Here is a 17803-nt window from a genome sequence, read left to right as displayed (position 1 = left end):
TCAAAAAGAAAAGATCAACGTTTTTGTTTGGTTTGTAGTATGTATGTAACTGGCTCTATGTTGTGAATGCTTTGCACTGGCTACACCCATGCAGCAACAAGTGCGCTGTGTTTAGTGCCCATTATGGCATTTGAAAACGTAAAGCAAAATAGTTCTGGAAACGCTCACTATCAATATATATTTTTATGAAAGCGCTCTCGGCTTTGTTAGTTTACTAATAGTCAGTATTGATGTGCAGTACAGTATAATAAATATACAATAAGACCTAAGCTGTATTTTGTGACCAAATAACGAGTGTGTATTTCAAAATGTAAATAGTGCGCGCCTTTACGATAGCGCCAGTTATTGCTAAGAAGAGACAACTATCGGACAGCAAACACAGCTGCAGCAACAGTTGCGCTTGCCTATGCGAATCGATTGTTTGCGCTTATCGATGGGCGCCAGATTCAAAAATTACTCAAAATCAAATAAATAAAGTTTTTGTTTGTGTTGATTTCTGTAAATTTGGCTCTTATTATTTGGCCTAATATTTCTTTCTTTTTTCTTTTCGTTTCACTTTTATGTTTTTTGTATGCATATATGTATGTCTTCTTTTCTGCCTTTTTTAGTTGATTTAATTTTTCGTACATCACAAGTTGGTTGTTTGTTTATTACTAATTTAACTAATTGACTAAAGACCTAAGTTTGTTAAGGTATATATGATATATAGTTTCACTTTAAAACATAACAATTATAGAGCAGCGCTTACATTTACTTAACGATAGCAATCTTTGCTATTTACATTGTCAACTAGCTGTGATTATCTCATTTGTTATTGTCTCGTTATTATGGTTTAATTGTTATTTTTTATGTACATTATGGAAGAAATACTGGAAATAATAATAATTTATGCTGCCTACAAGCTAAACAATTATCATATGTTATTATGTTATGTTAATATCGCTATTGGAAGCACGCGATCGTCATTATGGCAATTTAAGGTGTTTCTTGATTAAGAGCTAACTAATTACTATTGTCTTAAGTTAGGCGCTTAGTTTTAGAAAAACACAACAGCTAGAAACTAATCATGCACCCACAAAGTTATTTTCCTATCATTTTACTTAGTTGGACATGATTTAGTCTTAAGTCCAGGGCTCAGGGTTTGCCATTTGCTATTGGGATTGGCTGCCGAGTTTTGTCGCCCGCTAACGGTAAGCCGGCCTCGATGCTCTCCTCGTCCACCATGTCAGGTGTATCCCATTTCTGGATATCCGTGCGCCCGAATACAACAAAGAGCAGATTGCCAATGAAATAGAAGAAGGCAGCCACAAAGAACACCGTGCGCCATTCACTCACATTTTCCTGAAAATCAATCTCAAAGTTAGCCAAGTTTGATTACGTTTCGAGAGCTCGTTCCACTTACCGGATGCTTGACAATCTGACCCACGGCGAGTGGTGCCAGGCCACTCATCACATTGGCAGCCGCATTCGTGATGCCCATCAGGGTGCCGGCATAGTTGGGCGACAGGTCAATGTGATTCACCTGGAAGCCCAGGTAGGTGGCCGCACTGATGCCCACCGTCAGCGTCAGCAGCACCACGGCCAGGACGGAATTCTCTTGGGGCACATAGCCCAGGCCGATCAGCGACAGCATGGGTATCCAGTGACCCACCGAGTTGAAGAACTTCCGATTGAAGGACGTCGATATGGACTTGTTGTTCTGCAGCACCTTCGAGAGCCACACGAAGAAGAAGCTCAGTATCATCATGACCGTGTACGGCAGCGAGGAGAGCAGCGAACTGGACTTGATGTCGATGCTATAGATGTTCTTCATGTAGCTGGGAATTTGGGTGAGCAGCGTCCAGAAGCCCCACATGTGCGTGCAGTGCACCACCAGCAGCGACAGGAACGGCATCGACGTGAAGATGCTGCCCCATGGCGTGGGCGCCATCTTCCGGGCATCCTGCATTTTACCCACCGACCGCGTCTCCTCGATAAACTTCAGCTCCTCGCGTGTGATGCGCTTGTGTTCCTCCGGCGTGCTGGCCGCAAATATCCACCAGAGGAGCACCCACACGAAGCCACAAATGCCGCCGAAATAGAAGATGCCGGGCCAGCCAGCAAAGGAGTCGGCAATGAATCCGCTCGTGGCCAGCATCATGATCGTGCCGAACTGTGCGCCCGAGTAGCAAATCGTGGCCAGCATGCCGCGCTCGTTGGCTGGCGCCCATTTGGATAGCAGCGAGTGGGTAGCCGGATGCACTGCGCCCTGGGTGAGGCCCTCCAGCACGCGCACCACACACAGCGCCTGCCAGCCGCCCAGCTTGAGCGAGAGCGGGGTCAGCAGCGTCAGAATGGCACAGGCCACCAAACCCACCATCAGCAACATCTTGGCGCCATAGCGTTGAGCGATATAACCACCAGGCACCTGGGTCACTATGTAGCCCCAAAAGAAGCTGCTCAGCATATAGGATTTCTCCGATTCCGTAAAGCTGAATAACTGTGGAAGGAAGGGAAGGGAGAGTGGGGCTTAGAACTTGGCTTTACTTTGATTTCATATCTGGTGGCACTCACATCAAACTCCGCTGCCTCCTCGGAGCTGTCGAGCGTCGCATTGGCCTCCGTTGCATTCGATGGACCCGACATGGCCACCAGAGCAACGCTCAGGTTGACGCGCCATGCGTACGCCAGGGAGAGGCAGAAGAAGCACAGGATGCATTGCACATGCCGCACGCCAATGATTTTATCTGCAAATAGTGAAGAGATTTTTTTGGGTTTATAATATTTGAATAGGTAAAATTTTAAAGAAATAGAATTTGAGAAGAGGAACTGAAGTGGGAAACTCCATATAGAACTGCAGAGTCTTAGACAAAACACTGGAACAATCAAACTGAATCAAAAATTTAATTCAACTTGTATTACTTATAGTATAGATACTACCTATCGAAAATGCCCATCGAATTTTCATCATGAATAATCCAGAGATTCAGATTGAAGTGCTCTGCCTTTGTGTGAAGCCCTAATCAAACCACATTGCAATCTCTTTCTCGATTATTATTATCTTATGTCAACTCGTACAATTTTCTAGAACACAAAACGCGCTAAATAGATTATAGATCCACGGTGATCGTGTGTCATCAAGAACCGAACCTAACTGCCCTGCAAATCCTGTCATTGTTTACTTTCGTCATTGTGATTGGAATTGGATTATCAAAGCAGTAAACAAAACATGGGAATTATCTGAGTTTTCCACTGCAGTTATGCTTAGAACGAGCTGCTGAAACCGAACCGAGAACAGAGAATATCAATGTGAAATATGAACTGAATACAAATTTAAGGCTTACGTGGTTTATTATAAGTGGTGAACAAGAACAAGTTAACTATTTTTATTTTTTAATTATATTTACTATCAACTGTTGGATGAGACCAAATGAATTAACGAAAAAAAATGGTCTTATTATTATTAATTGTAGAATCTATTCAAAATTAAGTAAGAATTACGATTTGGGGGCTAGAAAAAGACCGCGAACCTGTTGAGGTTTTTAAATGAATTAATCACACTACATAATATGTAATTGTTCTACAAATAAATAAATAAATAAATATATTTTTAGTGATATATTTATAAATTAACAGGTTTCCGTGTACAACCTGCCTCTAAATTAAGAACGAAAAATTAAAATTAAATCAAAAGCAATGATTATGCAAAAGAACAAAGCACAAAGCAAAATATGAGACCATATTTTGTGGAACTTTTATAATTGAGCTGAAAATTGTTTATGAAGCTGTTCAACTCGTGTTTCAAGACTCTGACTTATAGAGCATTATATCATAGCATATGTGTGGCTCGGTTTGGTGGAGAGAAAAACGTGAGTTGGAGCACTCGCGCTCTTATCAATGACAAAAAGGCAATGAGAGCCCGCTCTCTCTCTCTCTCTTTCTCTCCCTCTCTCTCTCTCTACACCTAGCTCTCTCGTTTAGTATGTGGGGCGCGTTTATTTATAAAACACAGTGTGTCAAAATCTTGTTGTGGCCGCAACACACACGCACACCCAGCCACGTACACGCACACACACACACATACACACATATATATTTATACACACACGCGCAACGCCCACTCGTGTATGTGAATGTGAATTACTCGCGAGATCTGCGCGCCTCAATGAAGTGCAGCAGCAGACGATGACGGTGCTGTACCCAGCAGCGCACTTTAAAAACCAGCTACACGCGACACATACCACGACAGCACCACCAGCACCGCTAGCACCGCTAGCACCACCCTACCTGCCACCAGCCTGCCTGCCAGCGCCAGCCACTTGAGCTACCTGCTAAAACGTTTTGCCAACTCGCACGTGACAGGCGCAGTGCAAGCTGACGGACGGGCGGACAGACAGCCGGACGGACGGACAGCTGGGCAGATCTCTCTTGCGGCCATGTGCAGCTAGACGGACAGACAGCTGTTGGCTATTAATTGGTGGCTCTACTTCCATATATGTATGTTTATATCCATGCAGCCGAAACTCGATTTGGGCTTTATTTTTAGCCGTGCAAAACTGGCCCTAAATGGACTTAGATTTAAGCTAGTGCGGAGGCTACTACGGCTGCCTCTTCTTTTTGCCACTTGTGGCAGCTGTTGCACCAGCAATGGAAACAACCTTGCGGCGCGGCCTCAAACGGCGCGTCTATTGAACCGCATTGGCTCAAGGTGATTGTAATATTATTAATTTTAATTCTCTCTTTTTGTTTTTAGAAAATTTCTATTGCCTTAATTATTAATTAATTAAATTCGCTCAATAATTAAAAGTAGTGGAGGTTGGCGCGCTGCTTGAGCTTTGAGTTTTGTTAATTTACAGACGATCTCTCTCTCTCTCTCTCGCTCTCTCGCTCTCATGTTGTCTCTCGTCATATTAAGCTGAATCATTTTATGTTGAAACTTGCTTTATTTAAATTTATATCTGGCACGTTTTGGCGCTTCCTTTTTATGTGCTTCTTCTTCACGCTTAGCAACAATTTCTGAGCAGCGCTTTTGATGCTCGCTCAGCAAATTATAAGAGAGTATATTAGAATATTTTAATTGCCGTTGTCATTGCCTGAAGCTGGAATTATTTAATCTTATAATCGATTATGATTTTAATGCTACTTTTAGAGATTTTATGATGATTGTTTTTCAATTTGCAATTTTAAGCTCTAGTTGACCTATTTTAAATATAATCTCATAAGTTTCATTTATTTGAAATGTAAGCTTAGTAGATCGGTTATCTCTCTAAAGTCTTTGGTATTAACTTTACAGTTAGTTCATAGAAAAAATGGACAACTTGGAGAGTTTTTTAACTATTAACTTTTGCTTCTCATGTCTGAGCAAGTATTAAACACTGAGTTGCTCGCGACTGCAACTCAATTGATTTTTGCTTTTTTTTTTATTGACGTGCTCTAAATATTAATTTATACGCTTTTGTTTAATCGAAAGCAAAAAGCAAAAAACAAAAAAAGGAAATACAAGCAATTAAATTTTTGCTCCACAATTGGAAAAACAACAAAAACTGACCAAAGAGCATAAATATCATCAATAAAACATTTATGAAAGTTGATTTTAAAAGATTGATTGCCAATTCTTGATACCCTGGAAAATGCCTATATGTGGAGTTTTAGGTGCTGTGAAGGGAAACTTTGGTACCAGATACCCTGTAGCCTGATTATATATGTACATATATGCACCCTAACTAAGAAAAGTTTCTGAAATTCGATCTGTTATACCCTGTATAATAAATATACTTATTAAATTCGATCATTAATACCCTGTAGACTAATATAAAGTGTATGTCATATGTGTACATTATACCCTAGCTTAGTTTGATACCCTGTATAATTACTAAATATGTTAGACACACATTACGTACATTTCGATGCTTGATTTTTGAAGATTGATTGCAAACGTAGATACCCTGCAAAATACCCAAATATGCCATATACATACATACATATATATATATATATATATATATATATACATCTAAATATATGTATATATGTACATGTCTGTAGCTCATGGCCGTTGCTGATAATTGGGCCGAAGGACACTTTAACATTTTGATACCCTACCCAAACACGTCCGCTGCAATCGTGCTGATAACCGATAAGGTCTAAAAGTAACTGTACGGCCATATAACGAGCACGATAAATTGGAGCAATAACAACAAGAAATCTCAAATATACGCACACGCTTAGGTGAAATTTTTAGTATATTCTATATATATATATAGATTTTCATTTATATATATGCCATATAGCATGTCAGTCTATTAGATTAGATAATTGCTGTGGACTCATCGAAGTCGGGCAGGCTCTCTATGCATGACATGGAAAACGTCCCAACAATAATGAATAGTATTTGTTGTTCAAGTTGCTTCGCTTTTTTTTTTTTTTGACTCGTAATGCTCTCCGCACAAAAGTTGTAAATAATGTTAAGTAAACTTGAGTTACATCAGCAAAAAATAGAGGCAGAGTGAGAGAGGAAGAGCGAGAGATTATTTTAAATAATATAAAATAAAATAGAGCTAAAGCTGAATACAACGTCGGATTTGGCTGCCTCTAGATATGCCCCCTTGTCGCCCCACCCCTTTTTTGTGTTTTGTTTATTTTTATCATTTTCGTTAAGCGTGCTAAAAATTCATTTTGTCAGCCAAAAAGACATTTAAATTCCACATTTATTTTATTTGTCTTACTCTTCACACGCAGCTCGATTTGATCTGATGAAGAAGTTGCGTCTAGAGTTTTGCGTACGCGCAGCGGAGGTCGTCCAGAGAACACTTTATATATATAGTATATACATACATATAAAGTGAGAATCGCGTACAAATATTTACAATTTTAGACATATTTAAAAAAAACGCACTTCAAATGCAATTAGTTTACAATTGATTTGCTCTATAAGGCAGCTACAACCGTATATGCTATATATGCTGTAATTATGATGTTAAGGGTAGGGGTGACACAGAGGTGGGGTCTGGGCGGCTCTGTACTTGAGGTCTTTGGGGTTTGGCAGCTGCTTCCGGCAACAAGTTTTCAGACAATTGACAATTGCATTCGGCCCGCGAGACTTTGTCTTATATAAATGCACGCGACACGTGCACGATAAGCGCTAAGGCCTTTGGCGGTATTATTTATACGACTGTTTCAGTTTCAAGTGTTACTATAATTTTTTATATTTATTTTTGCCGTTACTTAAATTATTTTTGGTTTACATACCATTGGCGTATTTCCCAGTTTTCACCATATTTAAAGTGGTTGTCATGTGTGCAGCGCGGGTTTACAGTTGAATATATGTAAATCTCCTTTTCTTTCTCTCGCTCTCTTTTTCTTTTGCCCTGCAGTCAGTGCTGCACTCAGTGGAAATTTTATATACTGGTTGGGACGTATCAAACAACGTGCTTTGACGACATTTAGGCTAGTTGAAGCACATGTCTTTGATATTTAAATGAAACGATTTCGTTTTCGTTTCCACGCTTATTTCACGGTTACGAACACGTTTTGCTAGCCAGCTAGCTCGCCGTCTACTGCATAGAGATACAAGCAGCTGGTGCTGCGATACAGTTTACAGTAAGTGAGAGAGAAATACAGCAATGGCTAAAGATACTTTTTTTTTTTGTTAAATAAATTTTCTTCTTTTTATTTTTTATATATTTTGACCCGTTCGAGTGAATTTAACGCGGCTTTTAGTTTGTTCTAGCGTGCGATTGCGACTGCTTGAAATACTTTCCGCAGCGATTCTTTTATAAATATGATGATCGCCGCGCTCGCCGCACTCGAGAGAGTTCGCCGCGTCCGAGAGGCGAGTTGCTGTCACTTTGTTACTGTTCGTTGATGTTGTTGTTGTTGGCTAGCACACACATGTGTATCGCGTGAATTCCATTACCATTCGCTTGCGCTGGCTGCTCTTGCTATCAGTGAAATCCGAACACGCTGGCATGCAAGAGCACACGCACACACACACACAAACAAGTGCACGAAGCCGTCGGTGCGCGAGTATGTGTGTTGGTTGCTCTCCGCTCTCGAATTTGCCGGCCAATATGTAAACAACAACGAGTTATCAGTCACAAGTCACTTACACTCAGTCTCGCCCGCGCCCTCCCTCTCTGTTACACTCTCTTCGCCTCTTCGCCGCTTCCTTTCTCGCTCTTTCCTTTACATCGCCTGTGTAATGGCGTTTCACATATTGTAAATACCAAATTAGTCACATAGCAGACAATGCTCTCTCACTGCCACTCTCTCTCTCCCTCTCGCTCTCTCTTGCACTCGTACATTCTTTTGTTTGAGTGGTGAGAGCATTGTTTTAAGGACTCTGTTACCATTTCGTTTGTTTCGCTCATTTCTTTGTCTGTTGATAAGCTGAAGCCGCGCTCTCGAGGTCAAGCCGCTGATAATCTATGCGCTCACTTGCAAGGAAGTCTCACTCTCTTCTTCTTCTAGCTGTGTTATTCTAGTTGAGAAAAACAAACTACTTGTAGCTTGACAGCTGTCGTCTTTTCTATATACACATACATATAAATATACTATTATCGCAATCAGAATTGCTTGTTCCCAACTCTTACACAATTTATTAATTAAACTAATGGCAGCCATTCCAAGTTGACATCAATAGATGCCCTAGCAGTAAAGTTTATATCAATTATAAGGTACACTTTGTAAGGCGGGGAAATATTTTAAAACAAATTAATTCATGCTTATCAATTGAGTTGAGACTTTGATTTGGCGAAAATGCTATCACAGTACGTTCAATGCATTGTGATGCCATCAAAGACAACTCAATTTTTATTCATATTGAAAGGCGCATACATATAAATATGTATATTATTAAATTCTTATCAGCGTTTTTTTTTTTTTTTTTTTTTTTTTTTTTTTTTTTTTTTTTTTTTGAGGAACAAGCATATTCCACACGTTTTTTATGCACGTTTGCCGTGCTTTATCAATTAATGTGGTTTTAAGAGGCAATTTTTCGAGTGATTTTCAGTGATTTTTTAATATTTCCCAACTCGAGTTGGTAGAACCTAGGCATTTGAGAAGCCCTTATCAGATCTTAGGCATATAAAAAATCAGTTCTCAGCTAAGAGCTAGCATATGTGACTATATTTAGCTTAGCTATAAATCAGCCTAGTTGAGTTTTAATTGAGTCAACTACTTGAGACTTACAAATTGACTATATAAATGACTGACTGCCTGACTGACTGTCTGAGTTGACTCGGTCTGATCAATCAATCTAATCGCTAGCGATGTTATCGCCATTGTGTCACACCCACGCACTGAAAAGCTGCCCGAAATTCAACAGAAAATCTGTGCAAACGCTTATCAAAATGACAAATGGCAAACAGCGCACTTGACGTCAGGTGAAATGGATGTGGATGCCATGTCGGCTCAGCAGACAGGAGGAAGGGAGCCGCACCTCCCACAGCTATAACAATTAAAATGCAGCTTGTTTGTGTTGTGATTTGATATCGATATGGAAATTTTTGCACGCCATCGATACAATTTACATATAAACATGGGTAAACATACATATACAGAAACACATATACATGCATATACATGTATAATATATGCATTCCCGCCAGTTACATAAGTACGTCTTTGGCTACTACTAGTGGAATTTTTCCTACAGCTGCTGCGTTTGGTATGCGCCGCCAATTGAACTGCGCCAATAAAACAGGCCAAGAAACTGTCGCTTATACCTCTGACCCATTAAAAACCCATTGGGCTAACAGGGCCTAATGTTTATGGGCAAGATTATGCTATAGGCTGCAGAGGCCTTAGCCTGACTGCATATCTATCGAGTACATATATTCAGAGCGCCATCTAGTCATATATGTCTTGCTGTCTATCTTGCTCTCTGTTCGTATACCTTGCCCTCTGTTTCTCTTTTAGCCACAAATATTCTTGCGTTATTTTTGTCTATTTATTTAGCCGTCTATTGTTTTATGCCCCTTTCCGGCCGTCTGTTTATTCAATTTTCCATTGTCTGTCTACCGACGTGTCTCGACTTTTATTCCTCTATTTCCCTTTCCACATCTATCTATCAATCCTCGTGTTTGTTTATCCATCTATTGTTCTAGACGCCTTCCAACTCCTATATATCTATCATTTAGTGCGTATATCCGTATGAGTCCTTCTACCTGTCTATATATATTATTAGTGTATCTGTCTTTCGGTTTACTTATGCATTAGTCTATAAGTATGTCCGACTGTCTACTTATTGGTTTATCCGTAATTCGCTGGTATATGTATGGGTTATCTTTCTCTTATCCTTGTATGATTTTATCCGTTTATTCGTTGTTCTATCGGCCTGAATATTCTGTTATCCTTCATACAGCATATCCATATGCGAATCCATTATAAATATACCATATTTGATGCACCAATTTCCCACTCATCTCAGTGTATCTCCTAGTCAGTCATATACCAATAAATCAAGCTTCTTATTTTAGCATAGATTACTCATACGCCGCGTATGATTAAGTTATAAATGTTTAGTCAAACAAGAGTTTAGGGCAAATTCAAAATAGAATGGAATTCTATCGCAGCCAGCATTGACATTGAATTAACATGCCAAGTTCAAATAGACTAGAGTTATTTTCCATCAGACCAGACCAGATCAGCCCAGACCAGCACAGCCTAGCACAGCCCAGCCCCCAAAGTCGATGGGAAGTGTGTCGTCCCGCTTTGTAGTTGATTTTGGTTAGCACATAGTAACCATAAAGACCTTTAGGCTTGACTGGCAAATATTTGCCAACGATATTTCGTGTCGATTTCAATTGACAATCTAGCTACTAATATGGATATATGCATATATGTATGTGTGTCTATGGAGATAGATGTTTGTCCAGGTCATCTGCCTGTCATCGAGACTAATTGAATTGTATGCAATCAATTGATGTAGCTCAATTGACATGAATTAGCATGCGCATGGAAACTTTTCAGCATAGTTACTCATCCGTTTGAGCACCTGGTGCTAACCTGGCCCTCAGCCACCTTCAATTAGAGTTGATTTGACTTGGGTTTGGCTTTCATTCTGCACTCGTTCAATGAAATTTCGAGCGCTGGCAAACTGTCAAAGACGCGTTTCTATTTTTCCGCAATTGCGATTGCGATTGCAATTGTAAATGCATTTTCATTTTAATTGCAATTCTCTCTCTCTCTCTCTCTCTCTTTATCTGGGTTGCTGCGTGGGCGTCACTGCTTGACAGCTCGCGCGGCACGTAGTTCATTTAAAATAGAACTTTTCATTTCCACAGCTCGTGCAGCCACTTGAATTTTCACATTCAACCACACACTTCAACTGGGCGGCATAGCACTTTTCCTCATTCAATTTGACAAGCTAAATTGGCGACAAAGACCAATATATATTTATACAAGTCGATATATCACGTGGACAGCTACTATCGCGTGCACAGCTCCTCTGGAATGTAATGCAAACATATGCCTATATATCTATATATATATGTACCTTACTCAATTTGTTGCAATTGTTGTTAAAAAAAAAAATAAACCTTAAAGTGGTAAAACTTTCAAGCAAAATACATATCTTAAAGCTAACTAGAAATCAAAATGATAATTAACTAAAAAAAATGCTTTTAGTTCATCCTGATCATCTGATTAGAGTTTATAAATATTCTCAATTTCAATCAAATATATCATATCTCATAAATATATACTCAAATATCACACATTCAATTTTATTATATCTATCACAAAGTTTTCGTAGACTTCATCAAAGAATTTTATCGTACCATAAACGAAAATAATTTCGTATTTATGAGGACGATAACAAAAGATAGGCTGATTAGTTAATTGCATGAGATAAGATCTAAATTTAAACCAAAAAATAGACGCAATAAAAGACAGTATGTGAGAGTACTTAAGATAAATGTATATTTAAATTAATATGTATACATATATTTATTGGTAAATTATATTTATCTAAAATCATTCAATATTAGAAAGAGAACTTTAATCGGTGAATATAAAATTATATACATTATATGAAAACCCTAACTAAAATTGGACTATTATAGTGTATCCCGGCATTCGTCTTGGTAATTTAATTTTTCTATGAATCGTTGTTTATTTATTCTCTTAAAATGTATATATTTTAATATAGTCAACTAACAATAAACAATGAAATTGGCCAGTCAAAGTGCCAAAAGCAAACACAATAATTACTCGTGATCATTTGACTAAAGAGATTTAACGGCTAGTTCCGTCCGCTGTGGTGCGATGCGTATACTTAACGAGGCGAGCGTCTGCAGTGGCATTAAATGGATATGGATAGTAGAACCTGTATGGTTAGTCATTCTGGTTCCATAATTAGATGCTTGGCTGCATTCTTATCTGGGAGCTAATTCGCAGAATGTGCAAATCTTATCATTGCGTATGTGCCGTGTGGTCCCGCCTGGAGCTGAGGCCACTGCGGCAGCCAGTGAAACTGATTTATCACTGTGACATCATGCAGCACGGCACCAACACAGAGATACAGAGAGGCGCCGGACCAGAGACAAAAGATCAAGCGGTACAGTAAAACAGCAGTGGAAAAGCTTTTATTTGCATATTTATTTAACTCAGAACACAAACAACAATTTAAAACCTTTGTGACAAGGCAACTTGATTCATGAATAAAAAAATAGTGAAACAGCGTGACAGTGCATAGATGATGATTAGCACACAAATCAGTAACTGTTTTTGTTAAGTTTATAGCAATCCAGTTGAATTTCACCTTTTTTAATGAGATGGCTATCAGAAAAAATTAAAAATAATATATTTATACATATATATATATATATATATATATATATATATAATATTAAACAAGCTCTACAATATTGTTAATAACATCGCGTAGCATGAAAATCAACATTGAATTTCGCAAAACAATTTGCGATAACCTTAACGACAAAGCCAGGGAGAGCGATGGACGGGCAGAGAGACAGTGAGAACGAGATGGAGAGCGACTGCCTGTACAGGCAATGGCGCAGGAAGAAAATGCAAAAGACCTGCTGAGAGCGAACTAAAGAGCGTTAATGAAAGAGAGAGAGAGCGCGCGGGCGCGTCAAAGTCAATGGTGCCAACGCTTGCTGTGCCGGCAACAACAACAGCTTTGGCGCCGCACAGTGTTAATTTCTTGCCATTTGTATACACATACTCACACATACTCTATGTGTTATATTTCAATACACATTCACACCCACACGCATACGGGCATTCGTCTATATTCAATATATAGCCATGGCGCACCCACTCTCGCGCGCTCATTTGAACGAACGTGTGTGTGCGCAAGCTCGCTCTCCTACTCCATCGCTCTCAGCGTGATCTTTGATCACGTTTCTCACACGTTCGGCTCGACACACAGCCGACGACGACCACGTTCACGTGATGCGCAAGTGTACAATGCCAATCGGCTCTCGGCCGACGCTGACGCTGACGTTGACGCTGACTGTGTTGCCCCGCTACTTTGGTACGTCTCTCTGTCTAACACACACGAGAGCTTTATTGTTGTTGTTGACTTTTTTAGTGCTCTTTGCGCTCACCATGCAAAATGATTTGCAGAAATTCGATTTTGGAATGGAGTCCAACGCCTTTGGAATGACGTAAATGTGCAGGCTGGAAATAAAATAAATACACACACTCACAAAAGAGAATGAGAGAGTAATAGTTAGAGCGAGACAGAGAGACACAGGGGCGTCCCCTGTTCGATTACGATTTCACCAGTGAAGCTGGCGCTCATTAGCTTTGAGTCATGCTACGATGTCAAGCAATAAACTACTTCGGATGCAGATAAGATGTAATTTTTAGCCCAACGTTGGGCCCTTCGCTCAGCTGCAGCCGCTACCGTCCGCAAGACGACAAGAACTCAAGAACTCAATTCCATGTCAGCTATTGGAAAAAGAGGCGCATGGGCGCAGCGTCAACTGATATGGCGAGTGGCTTATATTATTTGCACTGTGAAGCTGATAGCATCTGTCGATTCGAGCTGCTTGTTGACTGGAAATCATATAAATAACTGCGTTAATATTCGAATTAAACGCTCTTCATTATCGGCAAGTTTTGGGATTTTTGTTTTTGCAGAACAGCTGCTCGTGCTGCACACGCCAACCGCTTCCACGTCTTGCCGTTCCCATTTCCTCTTCACGGCACGAGGCTGCAAATGGAAACTGCCAAAAAAAACCAGTTAATTTTGTTGTTAATCAATTTCGCGATTTTTGGGAATCCTTTGGCTTAACGGCGTGTTACATCTATACATGCATATATAGGTATGTACATACATACATATGTATGAATGTATATTTAATCATAATTTATAAGCTCTTCTCGCTGTGATTTTTGCACTCGAAATTTACCGTTTTATTATGCGTATATATTTAGAAGTCGTTTCGTCTTGTGGTGTATTTCGTAATCTAAAATATTCCAGCGTGTTTCTGTGTACACAAATACAGTTAAATACTGGTATGAATGTACGTGTGTATGTGTGCTCGTGTATTTCTGTCTTTCTGTGTGTGAGGTCCATATCGCGTGCGCTTATTCAAATTCAGCCGCTTATCAACAGGTTCGCGTCACACGATCACGACCGCGACTTCCACATTTGCCATGCGGGCCCATTTCGTAGCCATAAAGTGTGCACAAACATTTGCTATCAAAAGCCGGTCTAGAGCGGCTTTATTGCCCTAAGTCCCCAAATAAAACTGAACAAAAAACAAAACAAAAAAAAATGTCAAACAGTATGCAAATTCAAGTCGTTTTTGCTCAACTTAAATTGACATGCTAGAAATTTGATGGGAAACCGCGTATGTATAATTAAATTACTAGAAACTCAATTGCGCAACATAGCTAAACCATAATTATTTTATTATTCAATCTGAATCGGTTGAATTGTTTTTCTGTGCTTCATAAAATTATATACTATATACTATGAAAACATATGAATATACAATATATCTATATGCATACATACAAATATACATTTATTTTAAATATACTTTTTAATAATAGAAATAAAATTATATTCAAACATCATATATATTAAATAGTATTCAATTATTGGCAGAGAAGTCTATTACAAAATACATATATTATTTATTTCAAAATAATTTATTTTTTATTTTTTTTTTATAAATAAATTTGTTTAGTTATATGCATGAATTTCTCATGTTTGCCCTATCCAACTATATTAATTGTTAATGTAGTCTGCCACCCAATTAAGAGCTATAATTATTTTCTTCTTCTATCATGCACTGGCTACAAAATAAAAACGCCTAAAAGTAGGCTTTGCAAAATTCTATAGATCTATAAATGATCCGATAGATGGCAAATTAAATAAAAAATTTACCAATATTAAAAATTTTTTTTTTTTATATTTATTTATTTATTTATTTTTTTTAAATAAATTGTTTTGCAGCTTTTATCCTTAACTCTATAGCGCATTTTTCAATGTAACTTAACTATTAAAATGGATAAGTACGTTTATTGCTACTAGGTCTAGTATTATTTGAATTTAAGTCTCGTCTGCGATCAGTCTTCTGTTGATTGTGTTGGTGACTAAAATATTTTACATTTCGCATGAGATCATATAATAAAGATTTAACGATATTCTTTTACGGATATTAATTTTTAATTTTTCATTTTTGTTTTAATCAATCAGCAACTACCTTTAATATTATATAGCACCAATAAATATATGCTCAACTAATCTTTAATCGGTTAAAAATATCTTGCAGTTGTTTATTAGTTTTTATCTTGTGCTTCCAGCTCTGTTCTTGAGTTCTTTCTCAGCTTGGTTGGTGGATCGTTCCAAGGCTGAACACTCGTGCGACCAAAGATGACGAAGAGTGCATTGCCCACAAAATAGATGCCAGCGGCCAAGAAGAACACCTGGCGCCACTGTTGGACATTGTTCTGAAAATGATCATTGAAAATATAATGAAACCTTTAAAGGATGTATAAAACCCACATTATCGGTTACAATGCCGCCCACAGCGAGCGGAGCAGCCAGACTCATGCAATTGGCGAAGCAATTGCAGATGCCCATTAAGATCCCCGCAAAGTTAGGAGACAAATCGATGTGGTTGATCATGTATCCCACATTGCTCGCAGATCCGATGGCAACGATGAAGGTGAGCAGTATCACAGCTAATGTATCCATGCTGGCCGGCACATAGCCCAGGGCAATAAGCAGACCCATCGGACCCAGCATTCCAATCGAGTTGAACAACTTTCGATTCCACGAGAGCGAAACACATTCCGTTCGCTGCAATCGCTTGGAGAGCCAAGCGAACACAAAACTGAGCACGAACATGGTCGTGTAGGGCAATGCAGATAGAAGAGCATTTGTCTTGATGTCCTTGCCCAAGATATTCTTCATGTAGCTTGGAATCTGTGTGAGCAACAAGCAAAATCCGAAGCCGTGGGCAGATTGCACGGCAATTAAAGCCAGCACTGCAGGACACTTGAAGAAGGTCAGCCACGGAGTAATCTGATGATGGCTCGGTAGTTCGGCATCTTCAGTTCGCTCGCTCGCATGTCCCAGCTCAATGAGCTCTCTCTCCTCTGGCGTAATTCTCTTGGATTGAGCTGGCGTGCTGGCGCCCCAAAAGTAGTACACGACCGACCAAAGGCAGCCAGCTGCCCCCGATGCATAGAAGATGCTCGGCCAGCCACCCATGGAGGCCAAAAGGCCACTGGTGGCCAACATGGCAATCATGCCAAATTGATAGCCGGCATAGGTAAGGTTTCCCATGGTCGCTCGCTCATTGGGAGGCACCCAGGCCGAGATCACCGTATGGCAGGAGGGAAACAGTACGCCTTGCAAAACACCCTCAATGAGGCGCACAGCACATAGCATCTTCCAGCCACCCAGGCTCACGCAGAGTGGCGTCAGAATAGTCAGCACGGAGCAAATAGATAATCCGGTCAGGATTGTCACCTTGCCACCAAATCGGCGAGCCAGAGAACCGGCTGGCACCTGAGTAATCACATGGCCGCAAAAGAAGCTGCTCAGCACCAGGGATTTGATTCTCTCCGACCAATTGTATTCCTGAAGAGCGCTTATGTATAGATGTGAGTCAATCTACCTTTTCAATTTTCACTTACGGGAAATTCAACAATGTCCACAATAGCCACGGATAGATTCACTCGCATCGCGAAGCCCACGGCCATTGCGCTAGAGAGCAAAAGGATTTGCAAATGTCGTATACCATATCCAGAAGCTACAAGATCAAGAGGTAAACAATTAAACAACTTGTCCTCTACAGCTTCGGCCCTTAATTGGAATTTAATATATGAAGTAGAGGCACACATAGACGACACCGTAAAACAGTTGTTGTTCCCTTTAGTTATAACTTTGATAGCTTCTTTTTTCCTATATACCGTAGTCCTGCCATTTCCTACACATACATTTATTTTCAAAGCGACGATTTTTCACCATCTTGTATTTCTCTCTTTAATACTCTGGTTGATATTATCCTTCACTAGATTACTGTACTATGCTATCTTCTGTACGCCGCTTTACCGATCTCTACAAGATCATTCCACTAACTGGAAGATGGGATGAAGATATTCTAGTCTTTACCGGCTTTGAAACGTCGGTTGAAAGCTTTAGTATTTATGAATCCTCAGTTAATAGTTTCTTTTTATAATATGATTAGATAAGATGCGACTTTACACATACATTCTCAAAACTAAACTAAACTAATGAGAGATTACAGTTTCAGAGCGAAGATCTTCAAACCGTTTGTGAAAACTTCTTTGTTCACGACCTCGAAGAGTTCATTGACTTTTTGACTTC

The 17803-nt window shown here is 39.5% G+C and overlaps 2 protein-coding genes and 1 long non-coding RNA gene across 4 annotated transcripts in view; 1 reads left to right on the top strand and 2 right to left on the bottom strand.

Moving 5' to 3' along the window:
* Window positions 1-477: 477 nt before the first annotated feature.
* Window positions 478-7753, bottom strand: MFS14 (Major Facilitator Superfamily Transporter 14). Its single transcript, XM_018010414.2, has 4 exons — window positions 7228-7753; window positions 2554-2726; window positions 1403-2479; window positions 478-1341 (listed from the first exon to the last, which is right to left on the bottom strand). Exons 1-4 carry the CDS (start codon window positions 7271-7273, stop codon window positions 1135-1137), a joined length of 1503 nt encoding a protein of 500 aa, XP_017865903.1. The 5' UTR covers window positions 7274-7753; the 3' UTR covers window positions 478-1134.
* A 6383-nt stretch (window positions 7754-14136) lies between these two features.
* Window positions 14137-17803, top strand: part of LOC149268469 (uncharacterized) — a 59186-nt gene continuing 55519 nt past the window's right edge. Inside the window, exons 1-2 of the long non-coding RNA XR_016270217.1 lie at window positions 14137-14276; window positions 15769-17240. This is a non-coding gene — a long non-coding RNA (uncharacterized LOC149268469). The remainder of the gene's footprint in view (window positions 14277-15768; window positions 17241-17803) is intronic.
* Window positions 15623-17781, bottom strand: LOC108620551 (putative inorganic phosphate cotransporter). 2 transcript variants are annotated; one of them, XM_089469615.1, is made up of 4 exons: window positions 17413-17781; window positions 17110-17225; window positions 15971-17053; window positions 15623-15915 (listed from the first exon to the last, which is right to left on the bottom strand). In XM_089469615.1, exons 1-4 carry the CDS (start codon window positions 17441-17443, stop codon window positions 15745-15747), a joined length of 1401 nt encoding a protein of 466 aa, XP_089325741.1. In that variant the 5' UTR covers window positions 17444-17781; the 3' UTR covers window positions 15623-15744. The 2 variants fall into 2 exon arrangements, with proteins under 2 accessions (XP_089325741.1, XP_089325740.1); XM_089469614.1 differs by lacking the exon at window positions 17413-17781 and having other exon boundaries at window positions 17110-17402.

Source organism: Drosophila arizonae, chromosome 5 (genome assembly GCF_054131065.1).
Source record: "Drosophila arizonae isolate 15081-1271.41 chromosome 5, UAZ_ARI_1.0, whole genome shotgun sequence".
Taxonomy (NCBI): Eukaryota; Metazoa; Arthropoda; class Insecta; order Diptera; family Drosophilidae; genus Drosophila; species Drosophila arizonae.
The sequence above is the reverse complement of the archived record's forward strand: the minus strand, read 5'-3'. Positions and strand labels throughout refer to the sequence as shown.